We start from the raw sequence: 19,367 nt of genomic DNA, 5'->3' as shown, positions 1-19,367 counted from the left end.
ACTCGTGTACGCTATACAATCTGCAACATTTGGTATTGTCCTAACTGTAGCATTCAAAGACTCGTGTACACTACAATCTGCAACATTTGGTATTGTCCTAACTGTAGCATTCAAAGACTCGTGTACACTACAATCTGCAACATTTGGTATTGTCCTAACAGTAGCATTCAAAGACTCGTGTACACTACAATCTGCAACATTTGGTATTGTCCTAACTGTAGCATTCAAAGACTCGTGTACACTACAATCTGCAACATTTGGTATTGTCCTAACAGTAGCATTCAAAGACTCGTGTACACTACAATCTGCAACGTTTGGTATTGTCCTAACTGTAGCATTCAAAGACTCGTGTACACTACAATCTGCAACATTTGGTATTGTCCTAACTGTAGCATTCAAAGACTCGTGTACACTATACAATCTGCAACATTTGGTATTGTTCTAACAGTAGCATTCAAAGACTCGTGTACACTATACAATCTGCAACATTTGGTATTGTTCTAACAGTAGCATTCAAAGACTCGTGTACACTACAATCTGCAACATTTGGTATTGTCCTAACTGTAGCATTCAAAGACTCGTGTACACTATACAATCTGCAACATTTGGTGTTGTCCTAACAGTAGCATTCAAAGACTCGTGTACACTACAATCTGCAACATTTGGTATTGTCCTAACTGTAGCATTCAAAGACTCGTGTACACTACAATCTGCAACATTTGGTATTGTTCTAACAGTAGCATTCAAAGACTTGTGTACACTACAATCTGCAACATTTGGTATTGTCCTAACAGTAGCATTCAAAGACTTGTGTACACTACAATCTGCAACATTTGGTATTGTCCTAACTGTAGCATTCAAAGACTTGTGTACACTATACAATCTGCAACATTTGGTATTGTCCTAACAGTAGCATTCAAAGACTTGTGTACACTACAATCTGCAACATTTGGTATTGTCCTATTAACAGTAGCATTCAAAGACTCGTGTACACTATACAATCTGCAACATTTGGTATTGTCCTATTAACAGTAGCATTCAAAGACTCGTGTACACTATACAATCTGCAACATTTGGTATTGTCCTATTAACAGTAGCATTCAAAGACTCGTGTACACTACAATCTGCAACATTTGGTATTGTCCTATTAACAGTAGCATTCAAAGACTCGTGTACACTATACAATCTGCAACATTTGGTATTGTCCTATTAACAGTAGCATTCAAAGACTCGTGTGCACTATACAATCTGCAACATTTGGTATTGTCCTAACTGTAGCATTCAAAGACTCGTGTACACTACAATCTGCAACATTTGGTATTGTCCTATTAACAGTAGCATTCAAAGACTCGTGTACACTATACAATCTGCAACATTTGGTATTGTCCTAACTGTAGCATTCAAAGACTCGTGTACACTACAATCTGCAACATTTGGTATTGTCCTATTAACAGTAGCATTCAAAGACTCGTGTACACTATACAATCTGCAACATTTGGTATTGTCCTATTAACAGTAGCATTCAAAGACTCGTGTACACTATACAATCTGCAACATTTGGTATTGTCCTAACAGTAGCATTCAAAGACTCGTGTACACTATACAATCTGCAACATTTGGTATTGTCCTAACAGTAGCATTCAAAGACTCGTGTACACTATACAATCTGCAACATTTGGTATTGTCCTAACAGTAGCATTCAAAGACTCGTGTACACTATACAATCTGCAACATTTGGTATTGTCCTAACAGTAGCATTCAAAGACTCGTGTACACTATACAATCTGCAACATTTGGTATTGTCCTAACTGTAGCATTCAAAGACTTGTGTACACTACAATCTGCAACATTTGGTATTGTCCTAACTGTAGCATTCAAAGTCTCGTGTACACTATACAATCTGCAACATTTGGTATTGTCCTAACTGTAGCATTCAAAGACTCGTGTACACTACAATCTGCAACATTTGGTATTGTCCTAACAGTAGCATTCAAAGACTCGTGTACACTATACAATCTGCAACATTTGGTATTGTCCTAACAGTAGCATTCAAAGTCTCGTGTACACTATACAATCTGCAACATTTGGTATTGTCCTAACAGTAGCATTCAAAGACTCGTGTACACTATACAATCTGCAACATTTGGTATTGTCCTAACAGTAGCATTCAAAGACTCGTGTACACTACAATCTGCAACATTTGGTATTGTCCTAACAGTAGCATTCAAAGACTCGTGTACACTATACAATCTGCAACATTTGGTATTGTCCTATTAACAGTAGCATTCAAAGACTCGTGTACACTATACAATCTGCAACATTTGGTATTGTCCTATTAACAGTAGCATTCAAAGACTCTTGTACACTACAATCTGCAACATTTGGTATTGTCCTAACTGTAGCATTCAAAGACTCGTGTACACTATACAATCTGCAACATTTGGTATTGTCCTAACAGTAGCATTCAAAGACTCGTGTACACTATACAATCTGCAACATTTGGTATTGTCCTATTAACAGTAGCATTCAAAGACTCTTGTACACTACAATCTGCAACATTTGGTATTGTCCTAACTGTAGCATTCAAAGACTCGTGTACACTATACAATCTGCAACATTTGGTATTGTCCTATTAACAGTAGCATTCAAAGACTCGTGTACACTATACAATCTGCAACATTTGGTATTGTCCTAACTGTAGCATTCAAAGACTCGTGTACACTACAATCTGCAACATTTTGTATTGTCCTATTAACAGTAGCATTCAAAGACTCGTGTACACTGTACAATCTGCAACATTTGGTATTGTCCTAACTGTAGCATTCAAAGACTCGTGTACACTACAATCTGCAACATTTGGTATTGTCCTATTAACAGTAGCATTCAAAGACTCGTGTACACTACAATCTGCAACATTTGGTATTGTCCTAACTGTAGCATTCAAAGACTCGTGTACACTATACAATCTGCAACATTTGGTATTGTCCTAACAGTAGCATTCAAAGACTCGTGTACACTACAATCTGCAACATTTGGTATTGTCCTATTAACAGTAGCATTCAAAGACTCGTGTACACTACAATCTGCAACATTTTGTATTGTCCTATTAACAGTAGCATTCAAAGACTCGTGTACACTACAATCTGCAACATTTGGTATTGTCCTAACTGTAGCATTCAAAGACTCGTGTACACTACAATCTGCAACATTTGGTATTGTCCTATTAACAGTAGCATTCAAAGACTTGTGTACACTACAATCTGCAACATTTGGTATTGTCCTAACTGTAGCATTCAAAGACTCGTGTACACTACAATCTGCAACATTTGGTATTGTCCTATTAACAGTAGCATTCAAAGACTCGTGTACACTATACAATCTGCAACATTTGGTATTGTCCTATTAACTGTAGCATTCAAAGACTCGTGTACACTACAATCTGCAACATTTGGTATTGTCCTATTAACAGTAGCATTCAAAGACTCGTGTACACTACAATCTGCAACATTTGGTATTGTCCTAACTGTAGCATTCAAAGACTCGTGTACACTACAATCTGCAACATTTTGTATTGTCCTATTAACAGTAGCATTCAAAGACTCGTGTACACTATACAATCTGCAACATTTGGTATTGTCCTAACTGTAGCATTCAAAGACTCGTGTACACTATACAATCTGCAACATTTGGTATTGTCCTAACAGTAGCATTCAAAGACTCGTGTACACTATACAATCTGCAACATTTGGTATTGTCCTAACAGTAGCATTCAAAGACTCGTGTACACTACAATCTGCAACATTTGGTATTGTCCTAACAGTAGCATTCAAAGACTCGTGTACACTACAATCTGCAACATTTGGTATTGTCCTAACTGTAGCATTCAAAGACTCGTGTACACTACAATCTGCAACATTTTGTATTGTCCTAACAGTAGCATTCAAAGACTCGTGTACACTATACAATCTGCAACATTTGGTATTGTCCTAACTGTAGCATTCAAAGACTCGTGTACACTACAATCTGCAACATTTGGTATTGTCCTAACTGTAGCATTCAAAGACTCGTGTACACTATACAATCTGCAACATTTGGTATTGTCCTATTAACAGTAGCATTCAAAGACTCGTGTACACTACAATCTGCAACATTTTGTATTGTCCTATTAACAGTAGCATTCAAAGACTCGTGTACACTATACAATCTGCAACATTTGGTATTGTCCTATTAACAGTAGCATTCAAAGACTCGTGTACACTATACAATCTGCAACATTTGGTATTGTCCTAACAGTAGCATTCAAAGACTCGTGTACACTACAATCTGCAACATTTGGTATTGTCCTAACAGTAGCATTCAAAGACTTGTGTACACTACAATCTGCAACATTTGGTATTGTCCTAACAGTAGCATTCAAAGACTTGTGTACACTACAATCTGCAACATTTGGTATTGTTCTAACAGTAGCATTCAAAGACTCGTGTACACTATACAATCTGCAACATTTTGTGTTGTCCTAACAGTAGCATTCAAAGACTCGTGTACACTACAATCTGCAACATTTGGTATTGTCCTAACAGTAGCATTCAAAGACTCGTGTACACTACAATCTGCAACATTTGGTATTGTCCTAACAGTAGCATTCAAAGACTCGTGTACACTACAATCTGCAACATTTTGTATTGTCCTATTAACAGTAGCATTCAAAGACTCGTGTACACTACAATCTGCAACATTTGGTATTGTCCTAACTGTAGCATTCAAAGACTCGTGTACACTACAATCTGCAACATTTGGTATTGTCCTAACTGTAGCATTCAAAGACTCGTGTACACTACAATCTGCAACATTTTGTATTGTCCTATTAACAGTAGCATTCAAAGACTCGTGTACACTATACAATCTGCAACATTTGGTATTGTCCTATTAACAGTAGCATTCAAAGACTCGTGTACACTATACAATCTGCAACATTTGGTATTGTCCTATTAACAGTAGCATTCAAAGACTCGTGTACACTATACAATCTGCAACATTTTGTATTGTCCTAACAGTAGCATTCAAAGACTCGTGTACACTACAATCTGCAACATTTGGTATTGTCCTAACTGTAGCATTCAAAGACTCGTGTACACTATACAATCTGCAACATTTGGTATTGTCCTAACTGTAGCATTCAAAGACTCGTGTACACTATACAATCTGCAACATTTTGTATTGTCCTAACAGTAGCATTCAAAGACTCGTGTACACTACAATCTGCAACATTTGGTATTGTCCTATTAACAGTAGCATTCAAAGACTCGTGTACACTATACAATCTGCAACATTTTGTATTGTCCTAACAGTAGCATTCAAAGACTCGTGTACACTACAATCTGCAACATTTTGTGTTGTCCTAACAGTAGCATTCAAAGACTTGTGTACACTATACAATCTGCAACATTTGGTATTGTCCTAACAGTAGCATTCAAAGACTCGTGTACACTATACAATCTGCAACATTTGGTATTGTCCTAACTGTAGCATTCAAAGACTCGTGTACACTATACAATCTGCAACATTTGGTATTGTCCTAACTGTAGCATTCAAAGACTCGTGTACACTATACAATCTGCAACATTTGGTATTGTCCTAACTGTAGCATTCAAAGACTCGTGTACACTACAATCTGCAACATTTGGTATTGTCCTAACAGTAGCATTCAAAGACTCGTGTACACTACAATCTGCAACATTTGGTATTGTCCTAACAGTAGCATTCAAAGACTCGTGTACACTACAATCTGCAACATTTGGTATTGTCCTAACTGTAGCATTCAAAGACTCGTGTACACTATACAATCTGCAACATTTTGTGTTGTCCTAACTGTAGCATTCAAAGACTCGTGTACACTATGCAATCTGCAACATTTGGTATTGTCCTAACTGTAGCATTCAAAGACTTGTGTACACTACAATCTGCAACATTTGGTATTGTCCTAACTGTAGCATTCAAAGACTCGTGTACACTACAATCTGCAACATTTTGTGTTGTCCTAACTGTAGCATTCAAAGACTCGTGTACACTATACAATCTGCAACATTTGGTATTGTCCTAACTGTAGCATTCAAAGACTTGTGTACACTACAATCTGCAACATTTGGTATTGTCCTAACAGTAGCATTCAAAGACTCGTGTACACTATACAATCTGCAACATTTGGTATTGTCCTAACTGTAGCATTCAAAGACTCGTGTACACTACAATCTGCAACATTTGGTATTGTCCTAACTGTAGCATTCAAAGACTCGTGTACACTATACAATCTGCAACATTTGGTATTGTCCTAACTGTAGCATTCAAAGACTCGTGTACACTATACAATCTGCAACATTTGGTATTGTCCTAACTGTAGCATTCAAAGACTCGTGTACACTACAATCTGCAACATTTGGTATTGTCCTAACAGTAGCATTCAAAGACTCGTGTACACTACAATCTGCAACATTTGGTATTGTCCTAACAGTAGCATTCAAAGACTCGTGTACACTACAATCTGCAACATTTGGTATTGTCCTAACTGTAGCATTCAAAGACTCGTGTACACTATACAATCTGCAACATTTTGTGTTGTCCTAACTGTAGCATTCAAAGACTCGTGTACACTATGCAATCTGCAACATTTGGTATTGTCCTAACTGTAGCATTCAAAGACTTGTGTACACTACAATCTGCAACATTTGGTATTGTCCTAACTGTAGCATTCAAAGACTCGTGTACACTACAATCTGCAACATTTTGTGTTGTCCTAACTGTAGCATTCAAAGACTCGTGTACACTATACAATCTGCAACATTTGGTATTGTCCTAACTGTAGCATTCAAAGACTCGTGTACACTATGCAATCTGCAACATTTTGTGTTGTCCTAACTGTAGCATTCAAAGACTCGTGTACACTATGCAATCTGCAACATTTTGTGTTGTCCTAACTGTAGCATTCAAAGACTCGTGTACACTATGCAATCTGCAACATTTTGTGTTGTCCTAACTGTAGCATTCAAAGACTCGTGTACACTATACAATCTGCAACATTTTGTGTTGTCCTAACTGTAGCATTCAAAGACTCGTGTACACTACAATCTGCAACATTTGGTATTGTCCTAACTGTAGCATTCAAAGACTCGTGTACACTACAATCTGCAACATTTGGTATTGTCCTAACTGTAGCATTCAAAGACTCGTGTACACTACAATCTGCAACATTTATTTGCAAGAAAAACTCCCACTCTGTGCCTATAGTGTTCCTTTCTTACCTCCGTACTGTGCCTATAGTGTTCCTTGAATGTTATACATCCTTTCTTACCTCCGTACTGTGCCTATAGTGTTCCTTGAATGTTATACATCCTTTCTTACCTCCGTACTGTGCCTATAGTGTTCCTTGAATGTTATCAATCCTTTCTTACCTCCGTACTGTGCCTATAGTGTTCCTTGAATGTTATACATCCTTTCTTACCTCCGTACTGTGCCTATAGTGTTCCTTGAATGTTATACATCCTTTCTTACCTCCGTACTGTGCCTATAGTGTTCCTTGAATGTTATCAATCCTTTCTTACCTCCGTACTGTGCCTATAGTGTTCCTTGAATGTTATACATCCTTTCTTACCTCCGTACTGTGCCTATAGTGTTCCTTGAATGTTATACATCATTTCTTACCTCCGTACTGTGCCTATAGTGTTCCTTGAATGTTATACATCCTTTCTTACCTCCGTACTGTGCCTATAGTGTTCCTTGAATGTTATCCATCCTTTCTTACCTCCGTACTGTGCCTACAGTGTTCCTTGAATGTTATACATCCTTTCTTACCTCCGTACTGTGCCTATAGTGTTCCTTGAATGTTATACATCCTTTCTTACCTCCGTACTGTGCCTATAGTGTTCCTTGAATGTTATCAATCCTTTCTTACCTCCGTACTGTGCCTATAGTGTTCCTTGAATGTTATACATCCTTTCTTACCTCCGTACTGTGTCTATAGTGTTCCTTGAATGTTATACATCCTTTCTTACCTCCGTACTGTGTCTATAGTGTTCCTTGAATGTTATACATCCTTTCTTACCTCCGTACTGTGCCTATAGTGTTCCTTGAATGTTATCAATCCTTTCTTACCTCCGTACTGTGCCTATAGTGTTCCTTGACTGTTATCAATCCTTTCTTACCTCCGTACTGTGCCTATAGTGTTCCTTGAATGTTATACATCCTTCCTTACCTCCGTACTGTGCCTATAGTGTTCCTTGAATGTTATACATCCTTTCTTACCTCCGTACTGTGCCTATAGTGTTCCTTGAATGTTATACATCCTTTCTTACCTCCGTACTGTGCCTATAGTGTTCCTTGAATGTTATACATCCTTTCTTACCTCCGTACTGTGCCTATAGTGTTCCTTGAATGTTATACATCCTTTCTTACCTCCGTACTGTGCCTATAGTGTTCCTTGAATGTTATACATCCTTTCTTACCTCCGTACTGTGCCTATAGTGTTCCTTGAATGTTATACATCCTTTCTTACCTCCGTACTGTGCCTATAGTGTTCCTTGAATGTTATACATCCTTTCTTACCTCCGTACTGTGCCTATAGTGTTCCTTGACTGTTATACATCCTTTCTTACCTCCGTACTGTGCCTATAGTGTTCCTTGAATGTTATAAATCCTTTCTTACCTCCGTACTGTGCCTATAGTGTTCCTTGAATGTTATACATCCTTTCTTACCTCCGTACTGTGCCTATAGTGTTCCTTGAATGTTATACATCCTTTCTTACCTCCGTACTGTGTCTATAGTGTTCCTTGAATGTTATACATCCTTTCTTACCTCCGTACTGTGTCTATAGTGTTCCTTGACTGTTATCAATCCTTTCTTACCTCCGTACTGTGCCTATAGTGTTCCTTGAATGTTATACATCCTTTCTTACCTCCGTACTGTGCCTATAGTGTTCCTTGAATGTTATACATCCTTTCTTACCTCCGTACTGTGCCTATAGTGTTCCTTGAATGTTATACATCCTTTCTTACCTCCGTACTGTGCCTATAGTGTTCCTTGAATGTTATCAATCCTTTCTTACCTCCGTACTGTGCCTATAGTGTTCCTTGAATGTTATACATCCTTTCTTACCTCCGTACTGTGCCTATAGTGTTCCTTGAATGTTATACATCCTTTCTTACCTCCGTACTGTGCCTATAGTGTTCCTTGAATGTTATACATCCTTTCTTACCTCCGTACTGTGCCTATAGTGTTCCTTGAATGTTATACATCCTTTCTTACCTCCGTACTGTGCCTATAGTGTTCCTTGAATGTTATACATCCTTTCTTACCTCCGTACTGTGCCTATAGTGTTCCTTGAATGTTATACATCCTTTCTTACCTCCGTACTGTGCCTATAGTGTTCCTTGAATGTTATCCATCCTTTCTTACCTCCGTACTGTGCCTATAGTGTTCCTTGAATGTTATACATCCTTTCTTACCTCCGTACTGTGCCTATAGTGTTCCTTGAATGTTATACATCCTTTCTTACCTCCGTACTGTGCCTATAGTGTTCCTTGAATGTTATACATCCTTTCTTACCTCCGTACTGTGCCTATAGTGTTCCTTGAATGTTATCCATCCTTTCTTACCTCCGTACTGTGCCTATAGTGTTCCTTGAATGTTATACATCCTTTCTTACCTCCGTACTGTGCCTATAGTGTTCCTTGAATGTTATACATCCTTTCTTACCTCCGTACTGTGCCTATAGTGTTCCTTGAATGTTATACATCCTTTCTTACCTCCGTACTGTGCCTATAGTGTTCCTTGAATGTTATACATCCTTTCTTACCTCCGTACTGTGCCTATAGTGTTCCTTGAATGTTATACATCCTTTCTTACCTCCGTACTGTGCCTATAGTGTTCCTTGAATGTTATACATCCTTTCTTACCTCCGTACTGTGCCTATAGTGTTCCTTGAATGTTATACATCCTTTCTTACCTCCGTACTGTGCCTATAGTGTTCCTTGAATGTTATACATCCTTTCTTACCTCCGTACTGTGTCTATAGTGTTCCTTGAATGTTATACATCCTTTCTTACCTCCGTACTGTGCCTATAGTGTTCCTTTCTTACCTCCGTACTGTGCCTATAGTGTTCCTTGAATGTTATACATCCTTTCTTACCTCCGTACTGTGCCTATAGTGTTCCTTGAATGTTATACATCCTTTCTTACCTCCGTACTGTGTCTATAGTGTTCCTTGACTGTTATACATCCTTTCTTACCTCCGTACTGTGCCTATAGTGTTCCTTGAATGTTATACATCCTTTCTTACCTCCGTACTGTGCCTATAGTGTTCCTTGAATGTTATACATCCTTTCTTACCTCCGTACTGTGCCTATAGTGTTCCTTGAATGTTATACATCCTTTCTTACCTCCGTACTGTGCCTATAGTGTTCCTTGAATGTTATACATCCTTTCTTACCTCCGTACTGTGCCTATAGTGTTCCTTGAATGTTATGCATCCTTTCTTACCTCCGTACTGTGCCTATAGTGTTCCTTGAATGTTATACATCCTTTCTTACCTCCGTACTGTGCCTATAGTGTTCCTTGACTGTTATACATCCTTTCTTACCTCCTTACTGTGCCTATAGTGTTCCTTGAATGTTATACATCCTTTCTTACCTCCGTACTGTGCCTATAGTGTTCCTTGAATGTTATACATCCTTTCTTACCTCCGTACTGTGCCTATAGTGTTCCTTGAATGTTATACATCCTTTCTTACCTCCGTACTGTGCCTATAGTGTTCCTTGAATGTTATACATCCTTTCTTACCTCCGTACTGTGCCTATAGTGTTCCTTGAATGTTATACATCCTTTCTTACCTCCGTACTGTGCCTATAGTGTTCCTTGAATGTTATACATCCTTTCTTACCTCCGTACTGTGCCTATAGTGTTCCTTGAATGTTATACATCCTTTCTTACCTCCGTACTGTGCCTATAGTGTTCCTTGAATGTTATACATCCTTTCTTACCTCCGTACTGTGCCTATAGTGTTCCTTGAATGTTATGCATCCTTTCTTACCTCCGTACTGTGTATAATACTATTACAAACAACATCAACGGTCTTTGAATTGCACACGTGTGTTTCCAATGTCCCAAAAGAGTTCCCTTGAGATGACGTCATTTTTGTGACGTAACAGGTAGCGAGGCGTGCAGCGGAACCACGTGCGCTCAGTGCATCGTGTCAGGAGGAGATTGCGCTTGGTGCGCTGACGCTGTGAGTCGTATACACACACACACACACACACACACACACACACACACACACACACACACACGCACAACCGCACACACACACACACACAAACACACACATAGGCTACATTTGTTTGTTTGCTTAACGCCCGGCCGACCACGAAGGGCCATATCAGGGCGGTGCTGCTTTGACATATAACGTGCGCCACACACAAGACAGAAGTCGCAGCACAGGCTTCATGTCTCACCCAGTCACATTATTCTGACACCGGACCAACCAGTCCTAGCACTAACCCCATAATCCCAGACGCCAGGCGGAGCAGCCACTAGATTGCCAATTTTAAAGTCTTAGGTATGACCCGGCCGGGGTTCGAACCCACGACCTCCCGATCACGGGGCGGACGCCTTACCACTAGGCCAACCGTGCCGGTTCAAAGGCTACATACGTATATATATACATACATACATACTTACATACATACATACATACATACATACATACATACATACATACATACACAGACACGCACACACACACACACACACACACACACACACACACACACACACACACACACACACACACACACGTACACACACACACACACGTACACACATGCACACAGAGTCGCTCTCTCTTCGTCTCTCTCTCTCTCTCTCTCTCTCTCTCTCTCTCTCTTCTCTCTCTCTCTCTCTCTCTCTCTCTCTCTCTCTCTCTCTCTCTCTCTCTCTCTCAAGTCTACAATGGGCGAATAATGTTACTTTTTATATGAATGCTACTCTTATGAGAAAATATGCTACTTCGTTTATGAAAACTATTAAAGACAGATAATGCTACTTTGTATTATATATGAAGGCTACTTTGGACAGATAATGCTACTTTATAAAATATATCGATGCTCTTTTCGACTGATAACGTTTGTGTTTGTGTGCTGACATATTCTTTTTCCCACAGAACTTTACAGCCTTGGCAGGGGAGAGATGCAGTCTGGCAGCCAATCTACAGGAGCAAGGCTGCGTTGATATCCAAAGCCCTCAAACTGCAGAGGTCTCCAGAGAGGTCTGTACATCAACAAGTCACAATATCCAAGCCCCCCCCCCCCCCCCCCCAAACTGTGGCATTCTCTATCTATACAGGTCTGTACATCATTAAGTTGAACATCAAGCCCCCACCCCCCCCCCCGCCCCCAAACTGTGGCATTCTCTAGACAGGTCTGTACATCATTAGGTTGAACGTCAAGCCCCCCCCCCCCCCCAAACTGTGGCATTCTCTACACAGGTCAGTACATCAATAAGTTGAACATCAAGCCCCCCCCCCCCCACCCCCCAAACTGTGGCATTCTCTAGGCAGGTCTGTACATCAACAAGTCAGAATATCCAAGCCCCCCCCCCCCCCCCCCGAACTGTGGCATTCTATAGACAGGTCTGTACATCAACAAGTCAGAATATCCAAGCCCACCAAACTGGCATTTTCTAGACAGGTCTGTACATCAACAAGTCAGATTAGCCAAGCTCCCCAAACTGTGGCATTCTCTAGACAGGTCTGTACATCAACAAGTCAGATAAGCCAAGCCCCCCCCCCCCCCCGATCTGTGACATTCTCTAGACAGGTGTGTACATCAACAAGTCAGATTAGCCAAGCTCCCCAAACTGTGGCATTCTCTAGGCAGGTGTGTACATCAACAAGTCAGATTAGCCAAGCTCCCCAAACTGTGGCATTCTCTAGGCAGGTGTGTACATCAACAAGTCAGATTAGTCAAGCTCCCCAAACTGTGGCATTCTCTAGACAGGTCTGTACATCAACAAGTCAGATAAGCCAAGCCCCCCCCCCCCCCCCGAACTGTGACATTCTCTAGACAGGTCTGTACATCAACAAGTCAGATTAGCCAAGCTCCCCAAACTGTGGCATTCTCTAGGCAGGTGTGTACATCAACAAGTCAGATTAGCCAAGCTCCCCAAACTGTGGCATTCTCTAGACAGGTCTGTACATCAACAAGTCAGATTAGCCAAGCTCCCCAAACTGTGGCATTCTCTAGGCAGGTGTGTACATCAACAAGTCAGATTAGCCAAGCTCCCCAAACTGTGGCATTCTCCAGACAGGTCTGTACATCAACAAGTCAGATTAGCCAAGCTCCCCAAACTGTGGCATTCTCTAGGCAGGTCTCATTAACAAGTTGAACATCAAGCGCCCCCCAAACTGGGGCATTCTACAGACAGGTATGTGCGTTATCAAGGCAGAATATCTCCAAGCCGAATTCGAATCCAGGCCGGAACGGACAAGCTTCAACTTGATGTGACGACTCTGGCACGTAAAATGTCTTGTTCATTCTGTCACAAGTGTAGGTGGCTGGTTGTCTTGTTGATTGTGTCACAAGTGTAGGTGGCTCATTACATCTAAGCATGCATACACCTGGGTAGCGCGAGTTTGTTGCAGCTAGCTTTCCACCGGGTGACCCGAATTGTGCTAAAATGCAATCCCATATAGTCCGGACTTAGTCAAAGATTGTCGTCACAGGGAAGCCATAACTTTTGCAAAAAGCAGGATATGACGTCATCAAAGACAGTTATCGAAAACAATGAACAATATCTGGGGATATCATCTGGGAGAACTTGACTGAATGTAAACATGATTGCATTGTAAGTATTCCTTATCAATTCCTGAATCTAAACATATACATGTAGAGATAAAAAAGAAAGATTTTAGAGATACGCTAAGTTTACCCTTAAAATGTGTTCAGAATTAAGAAAAAAAATGGCTTTCTGCAAATTAAGTCTTGTTTTGACATGCTTCGCCCAGACCAGCTCGACCTTGCTCGGTTTATGGGTTTCGTCTAGCCAGGTTTTAATAGGACGATGACTGATCCCAGGTTTTCAGTGTCGGTCTTTTAGTTTTAGGCCGACACATTGACTAAATGTTTTGATGTTGTTTGACGTGACTTGTTTAGTTTTAGGCCGACAGATTGACTGAATGTTTTGATGTTGTTTGACGTGACTTGTTTAGTTTTAGGCCGACAGATTGACTGAATGTTTTGATGTTGTTTGACGTGACTTGTTTAGTTTTAGGCCGACAGATTGACTGAATGTTTTGATGTTGTTTGACGTGACTTGTTTAGTTTTAGGCCGACAGATTGACTGAATGTTTTGATGTTGTTTGACGTGACTTGTTTAGTTTTAGGCCGACAGATTGACTGAATGTTTTGATGTTGTTTGACGTGACTTGTTTAGTTTTAGGCCGACACATTGACTAAATGTTTTGATGTTGTTTGACGTGACTTGTTTGTTGTTGTTGCTGTGCGCTGTTTCTGGTTCCACCTGCACAAGTTGTACTTAATCACTGTTATCTTTAACAAGTGATGAAAATATTTTTGTCACTAGAAAGTATTGTGTGTGTGTTATTTTCATTATTCGCAAGTGTGTGTATGTGTGTGTGTGTGTGTGTGTGTGTGTGTGTGTGTGTGTGTGTGTGTGTGTGTGTGTGTGTGTGTGTGTGTGTGTGTGTGTGTGTGTGTTCAGGACAAGCCTGTCGATGACGGGAACGTGACACTGGGGATTGAACCCACACAGCTGCAACCACAGGCCATGCGCATCAAGCTGAGGCCACGGGGTATGTGTCCCACAATTGTACGTCTACTGTTAACCTCCCTCTCAAAACGATCATACAACCACAACATACATGTCCAGCTGTTTTATTGATATATTTTATGTATTACTTTCTTTCATTTATTTTAAAGAGGTTAATTATAAGAGTAGGCTTCCACTTGAAGACATAGGACGGGGGCAATGGCCTGGTGGTTACGACGCCGGCCCCTCAGCGGAAGGTCGGGGGTTCGAATCCTGGCCGCGCCTGATGGGTTAAGGAAGGAGATGTGTCCGATCTCCCAGGTCAACTTATGCGCAGACCTGCTAGCGCATTATCCACAGTTCTCAAAGAGTAAAGACAGCATTTTTGGACAAGCAATCGTCGACACCATCCCTTTCCTCTGGGCTATTTCTTTTTTGTTTAATTTGCTTCTGTCGCATATTTTATGCAAAAGGGATGTGTATCAGGGACTGATTATGTGAATACTGTTCCATTCAATAACACGTCTGTTCCAACTGATTGTTCTGACAGATATCAACATGTTTATATTTGACACATGCAAACAGACCACGCAGACGGTGTCTTGCTACACGTACAAGCCATAAGGCGATGATGGGAAATAACTCTGTCAAGTCTTTTAATGGCTTATGGAAGAGTTGCTTTCCCTTGTTTCCATAGAAACACTGAGGTAAGCTAACAATGTCAGGTGGAGCTTGCCTCAGTGTTTGTATAGAAAAGCAAGGAAAAGCAAGGAAGAGCAACTCTTTCACAACCAATAAAACACCGACACATTTTTTTTCCCGGGATTCGTCTATTGCAACACCAATCAATTTAATTTAAATACACACGTATACCCGTAATTACATGTTCTACCGATCTTACTCTGGAATGACACATATCTGGCTTTTATCATGGGTGAGACTTACATCACGTGCTTGTCTCTGTCTGCTAGGCAAGGGACACGACTTTCAGGTGACATTTCGACCGGCCAATAATTTCCCCGTGGACCTCTACTTCCTGTTTGACCTGTCCTGGACCATGCGGGCCTACATTGAGGACCTGCGGCGACTGGCCAAAAGAATAGGTGATACCCACTTTTGATTGAGGATGCATACAAATTCCGTAATTAGCAGGTCTGCCATTAATACGCGTTAACACTGTGTGAATGGATTGAACTCAAATGAAAAGTACATTTGGAGATGTGCCATGTGGTACTCACCTCAATTTTCTTACTCATTACTTCATTCACTTATTTGTTTGTTGTTGTTGTGTTTCTGTGTCCACCCCGTGCAGCGGACGAAATCGGGAAGATAAGCACAAACTACAGACTGGGTTACGGAACCTTCCAGGACAAAGTCTTACTTCCCTTCACGAACACCCACCCTGCCAAGTAAGCATTGTTTTTCGATTGCTACAAAAATGTTCTGTGCTGTTTCCCATTTCCTTTAAAAAAAGTAAGATCAACGAATTCGCTTGTCCTCGACCAAGGTTCTTACGATCGTCATAATACTAATGCATCACTGAACACTTGCTGCTGGTTCTGGTACTATCGTGTTGGCGAGTAATTGATTTGACCTAAGCTGTTGACTATAATCTGTTGGGCTGCATATACCATCTATGTATAAGGACGTGTATTAGAACTATAATCTGTTGGGCTGCATATACCATCTATTTATAAGGACGTGTATTAGAACTATAATCTGTTGGGCTGCATATACCATCTATTTATAAGGACGTGTATTAGAACTATAATCTGTTGGGCTGCATATACCATCTATTTTATAAGGACGTGTATTAGAACTATACAGAATGTCAGAATACCAAAGGCACCATCAAAAACGTTGCCGACTTATTTGCATGTCCGAAAGAAAATGTACATCCATGCCAAAATGGTACGTAGTCACCCAGCTATGTTTTTGACTGTGAAACTGGGCGGGGATGTAGCTCAGTCGGTAGCGCGCTGGATTTGTATCCGGTTGGCCGCTGTCAGCGTGAGTTCGTCCCCACGTTCGGCGAGAGATTTATTTCTCAGAGTCAACTTTGTGTGCAGACTCTCCTCGGTGTCCGAACACCCCCGTGTGTACACGCAAGCACAAGACCAAGTGCGCACGAAAAAGATCCTGTAATCCATGTCAGAGTTCGGTGGGTTATAGAAACACGAAAATACCCAGCATGCTTCCTCCGAAAACGGCGTATGGCTGCCTTAATGGCGGGGTAAAAAACGGTCATACACGTACAATTTCACTCGTGCAAAAAACACGAGTGTACGTGGGAGTTTCAGCAGAAGAAGAAGAAGACTGTGAAACTAAACTAAGAAACGGGTATGTGGACAATAAAACATTCATTTGCGTATCAGTTCTCACTAAAAAGTTGATGAACACCTCGTTCAAGGGACTGAACTGTGGTTTTCTGTGCATGTGCATGTGCTTTGCACTCTTTGACTTTTGGGAATGCGCAGGCTTACTACTACCGTTAAGGACACCTACATGTATCAGATACATTTTGCCTATATTATGTCAGAAAACCGCTAGGCCTCATCGAAAACGCTGTCGATTTTGCAGATCCGGTCCACAATGAACGCCCGTACAAAGCGGGTCACCGATATTGGCGAGTGAGTCCGTCAATACCCCCCCGCCCCCCTCCCACTGCCGACCTGAACTAAGTAGGCAGTAGATGTTCACTTGTGTACCAGTTCTCACCGAAAGTTTCATGAATATCAACGACCACGATGAATTCCCCTGAATGATCAGCTTCATACAGTCTTGTTCCCAGACACACAAAATAGGTCATTTAGACTTGGATTCACAATATGCAACGGTCAAAATGTCCTAGCCGCAAAAAAATGTTGTGTCAAAAGACATCCCGTTTCAAAGCTACTGGACATTCGACCGGCCTGGAGTCAGGACGATGCGACAAATCAAAAATGGATGCGTAACGAAAGTGATCGAAGACCGAGGCTTCGAGACAACACCGATATATATAGAGAATACTACATAGCTTGCAAAAACAACTCGTGTAAATCTGGTACGACACAGCAAGCCATGTAGTATTCTGTTTATCCTACATACTGTACTTACGTGTATTTTACTGAAAATATCTTGCAGTGGAGGCAGCTAAATTGAAGACGCTTGTTTTGGAACCTCGATCTCTTCAAAAGCCTCGTGCAATCTATTACGTCATAGCAAAGAAACGTCACTCTGAAAGTGTGGCGTGACGTGTTAGTTCTAAAGATTCATCGAGGGTAATTAGCGAGCGCAATTTTTGTTTCTATAATGACGTTTGTCTCGGTGACTTTGGCATCATAAGCAGTGGAAAAACAGGTCCCTGCCAGACTTGCTTGACATGACCTTATTTACATGATATACACACGTGTGATTTGAACGATTATTATCTCACGGGTGTCTCTCTCACGTATGTAGGACTAGATGAATACCCGCTTCGCCGGGTACGGCTTCGCCGGGAAGAAGTAGAACCGAACCCGGCATTGCCGGGTGTACGCCGGCTTCGCCGGCGCACCGCACGAAGGAAGGGAGATAAACGCGCAAAACACTGGAGAAGATAAGGAAGAGTAATACCTTCTAAAAATAGTAACGGGAATATGGATTGAGCGTTGTCGACAGTGACCTTCTAAAAATTAGTAACGGGAATATGGATTGACGCCACACGAAGGAAGGGAGATAAACGCAAAACACTGGAGAAGATAAGGAAGAGTTACTGGGAATGGATCAGGGAAGATGAACAGAAAAACCAAAATCGGTTCAGCGCTGCGCGCTGAGAGCACGTGTTGAAAATTCTCATCGACCAGGTTGTGTCCGGGGTCAACCTGAATATGCCCACCAAATGTGAAGCAGATCCATCGAGAACTTTGGCAGTGCATCGCGAACACACACACACACAGACACACAGACACAAGTCGTTCGTGAGACAAACGTCATTCTAGGAACATTTTTGCCCTTGCTGTTTCCCCTGGAAAAATATTGAGAACTTACACGTCAGCTATACTTTCTGGGGTGACGTCTTTTTGCTTTGACGTCAAGTATTCACGAGGCATAATAAGAAAAGAAAATCGTGTAAATCTGATACGACACAGCAAGCCATGTAGTATTCTCTATGTGTATAACAGAAAGGCTGATGAAAACGAAATTTTCCTTTCTGTTTGTGTATATGCAGACTGCAAAACGTATGCGAGAATTGTGCGCCACCGTTCGACTACCACAACGAGCTGAGTTTGACCAGTTCTCTCATCAATTTTACGGTAAATACACTGTGTGTGTGTGTGTGTGTGCGTGTGTGTGTGTGTGTGTGTGTGTGTGTGTGTGTGTGTGTGTGTGTGTGTGTGTGTGTGTGTGTAAGAGAGAGAGAGAGAGAGAGAGAGAGAGAGAGAGAGAGAGAGAGAGAGAGAGAGAGAGAGAGAGAGAGAGAGAGAGAGAGAGAGAGAGAGAGAGAGAGAGATAGAGGGAGATACAGAGCGAGTGAGAGATAGATAGAGATAGGTAGAGATAGAGATAGAGACAGAGATTGAGCCAATGAGCATGC

At 41.1% G+C, this 19,367-nt stretch overlaps 1 protein-coding gene across 3 annotated transcripts in view; it reads left to right on the top strand.

Annotated features, from left to right (window-relative positions):
- The window catches only part of LOC138981016 (integrin beta-1-like), a 77,237-nt gene that overhangs the window by 4,016 nt on the left and 53,854 nt on the right, over positions 1 to 19,367 (top strand). For all 3 annotated transcript variants that reach the window (XM_070353806.1, XM_070353804.1, XM_070353803.1), the window contains exons 3-8: positions 11,197 to 11,273; positions 12,207 to 12,311; positions 14,765 to 14,855; positions 15,784 to 15,915; positions 16,125 to 16,221; positions 19,002 to 19,086. In XM_070353806.1, the coding sequence (XP_070209907.1) occupies positions 11,197 to 11,273; positions 12,207 to 12,311; positions 14,765 to 14,855; positions 15,784 to 15,915; positions 16,125 to 16,221; positions 19,002 to 19,086 (587 nt within the window). The remainder of the gene's footprint in view (positions 1 to 11,196; positions 11,274 to 12,206; positions 12,312 to 14,764; positions 14,856 to 15,783; positions 15,916 to 16,124; positions 16,222 to 19,001; positions 19,087 to 19,367) is intronic.

The sequence above is a fragment of the Littorina saxatilis genome, linkage group LG12 (genome assembly GCF_037325665.1).
Source record: "Littorina saxatilis isolate snail1 linkage group LG12, US_GU_Lsax_2.0, whole genome shotgun sequence".
NCBI classification, from domain to species: Eukaryota; Metazoa; Mollusca; class Gastropoda; order Littorinimorpha; family Littorinidae; genus Littorina; species Littorina saxatilis.
This window is presented reverse-complemented; position numbering and strand designations above follow the sequence as displayed.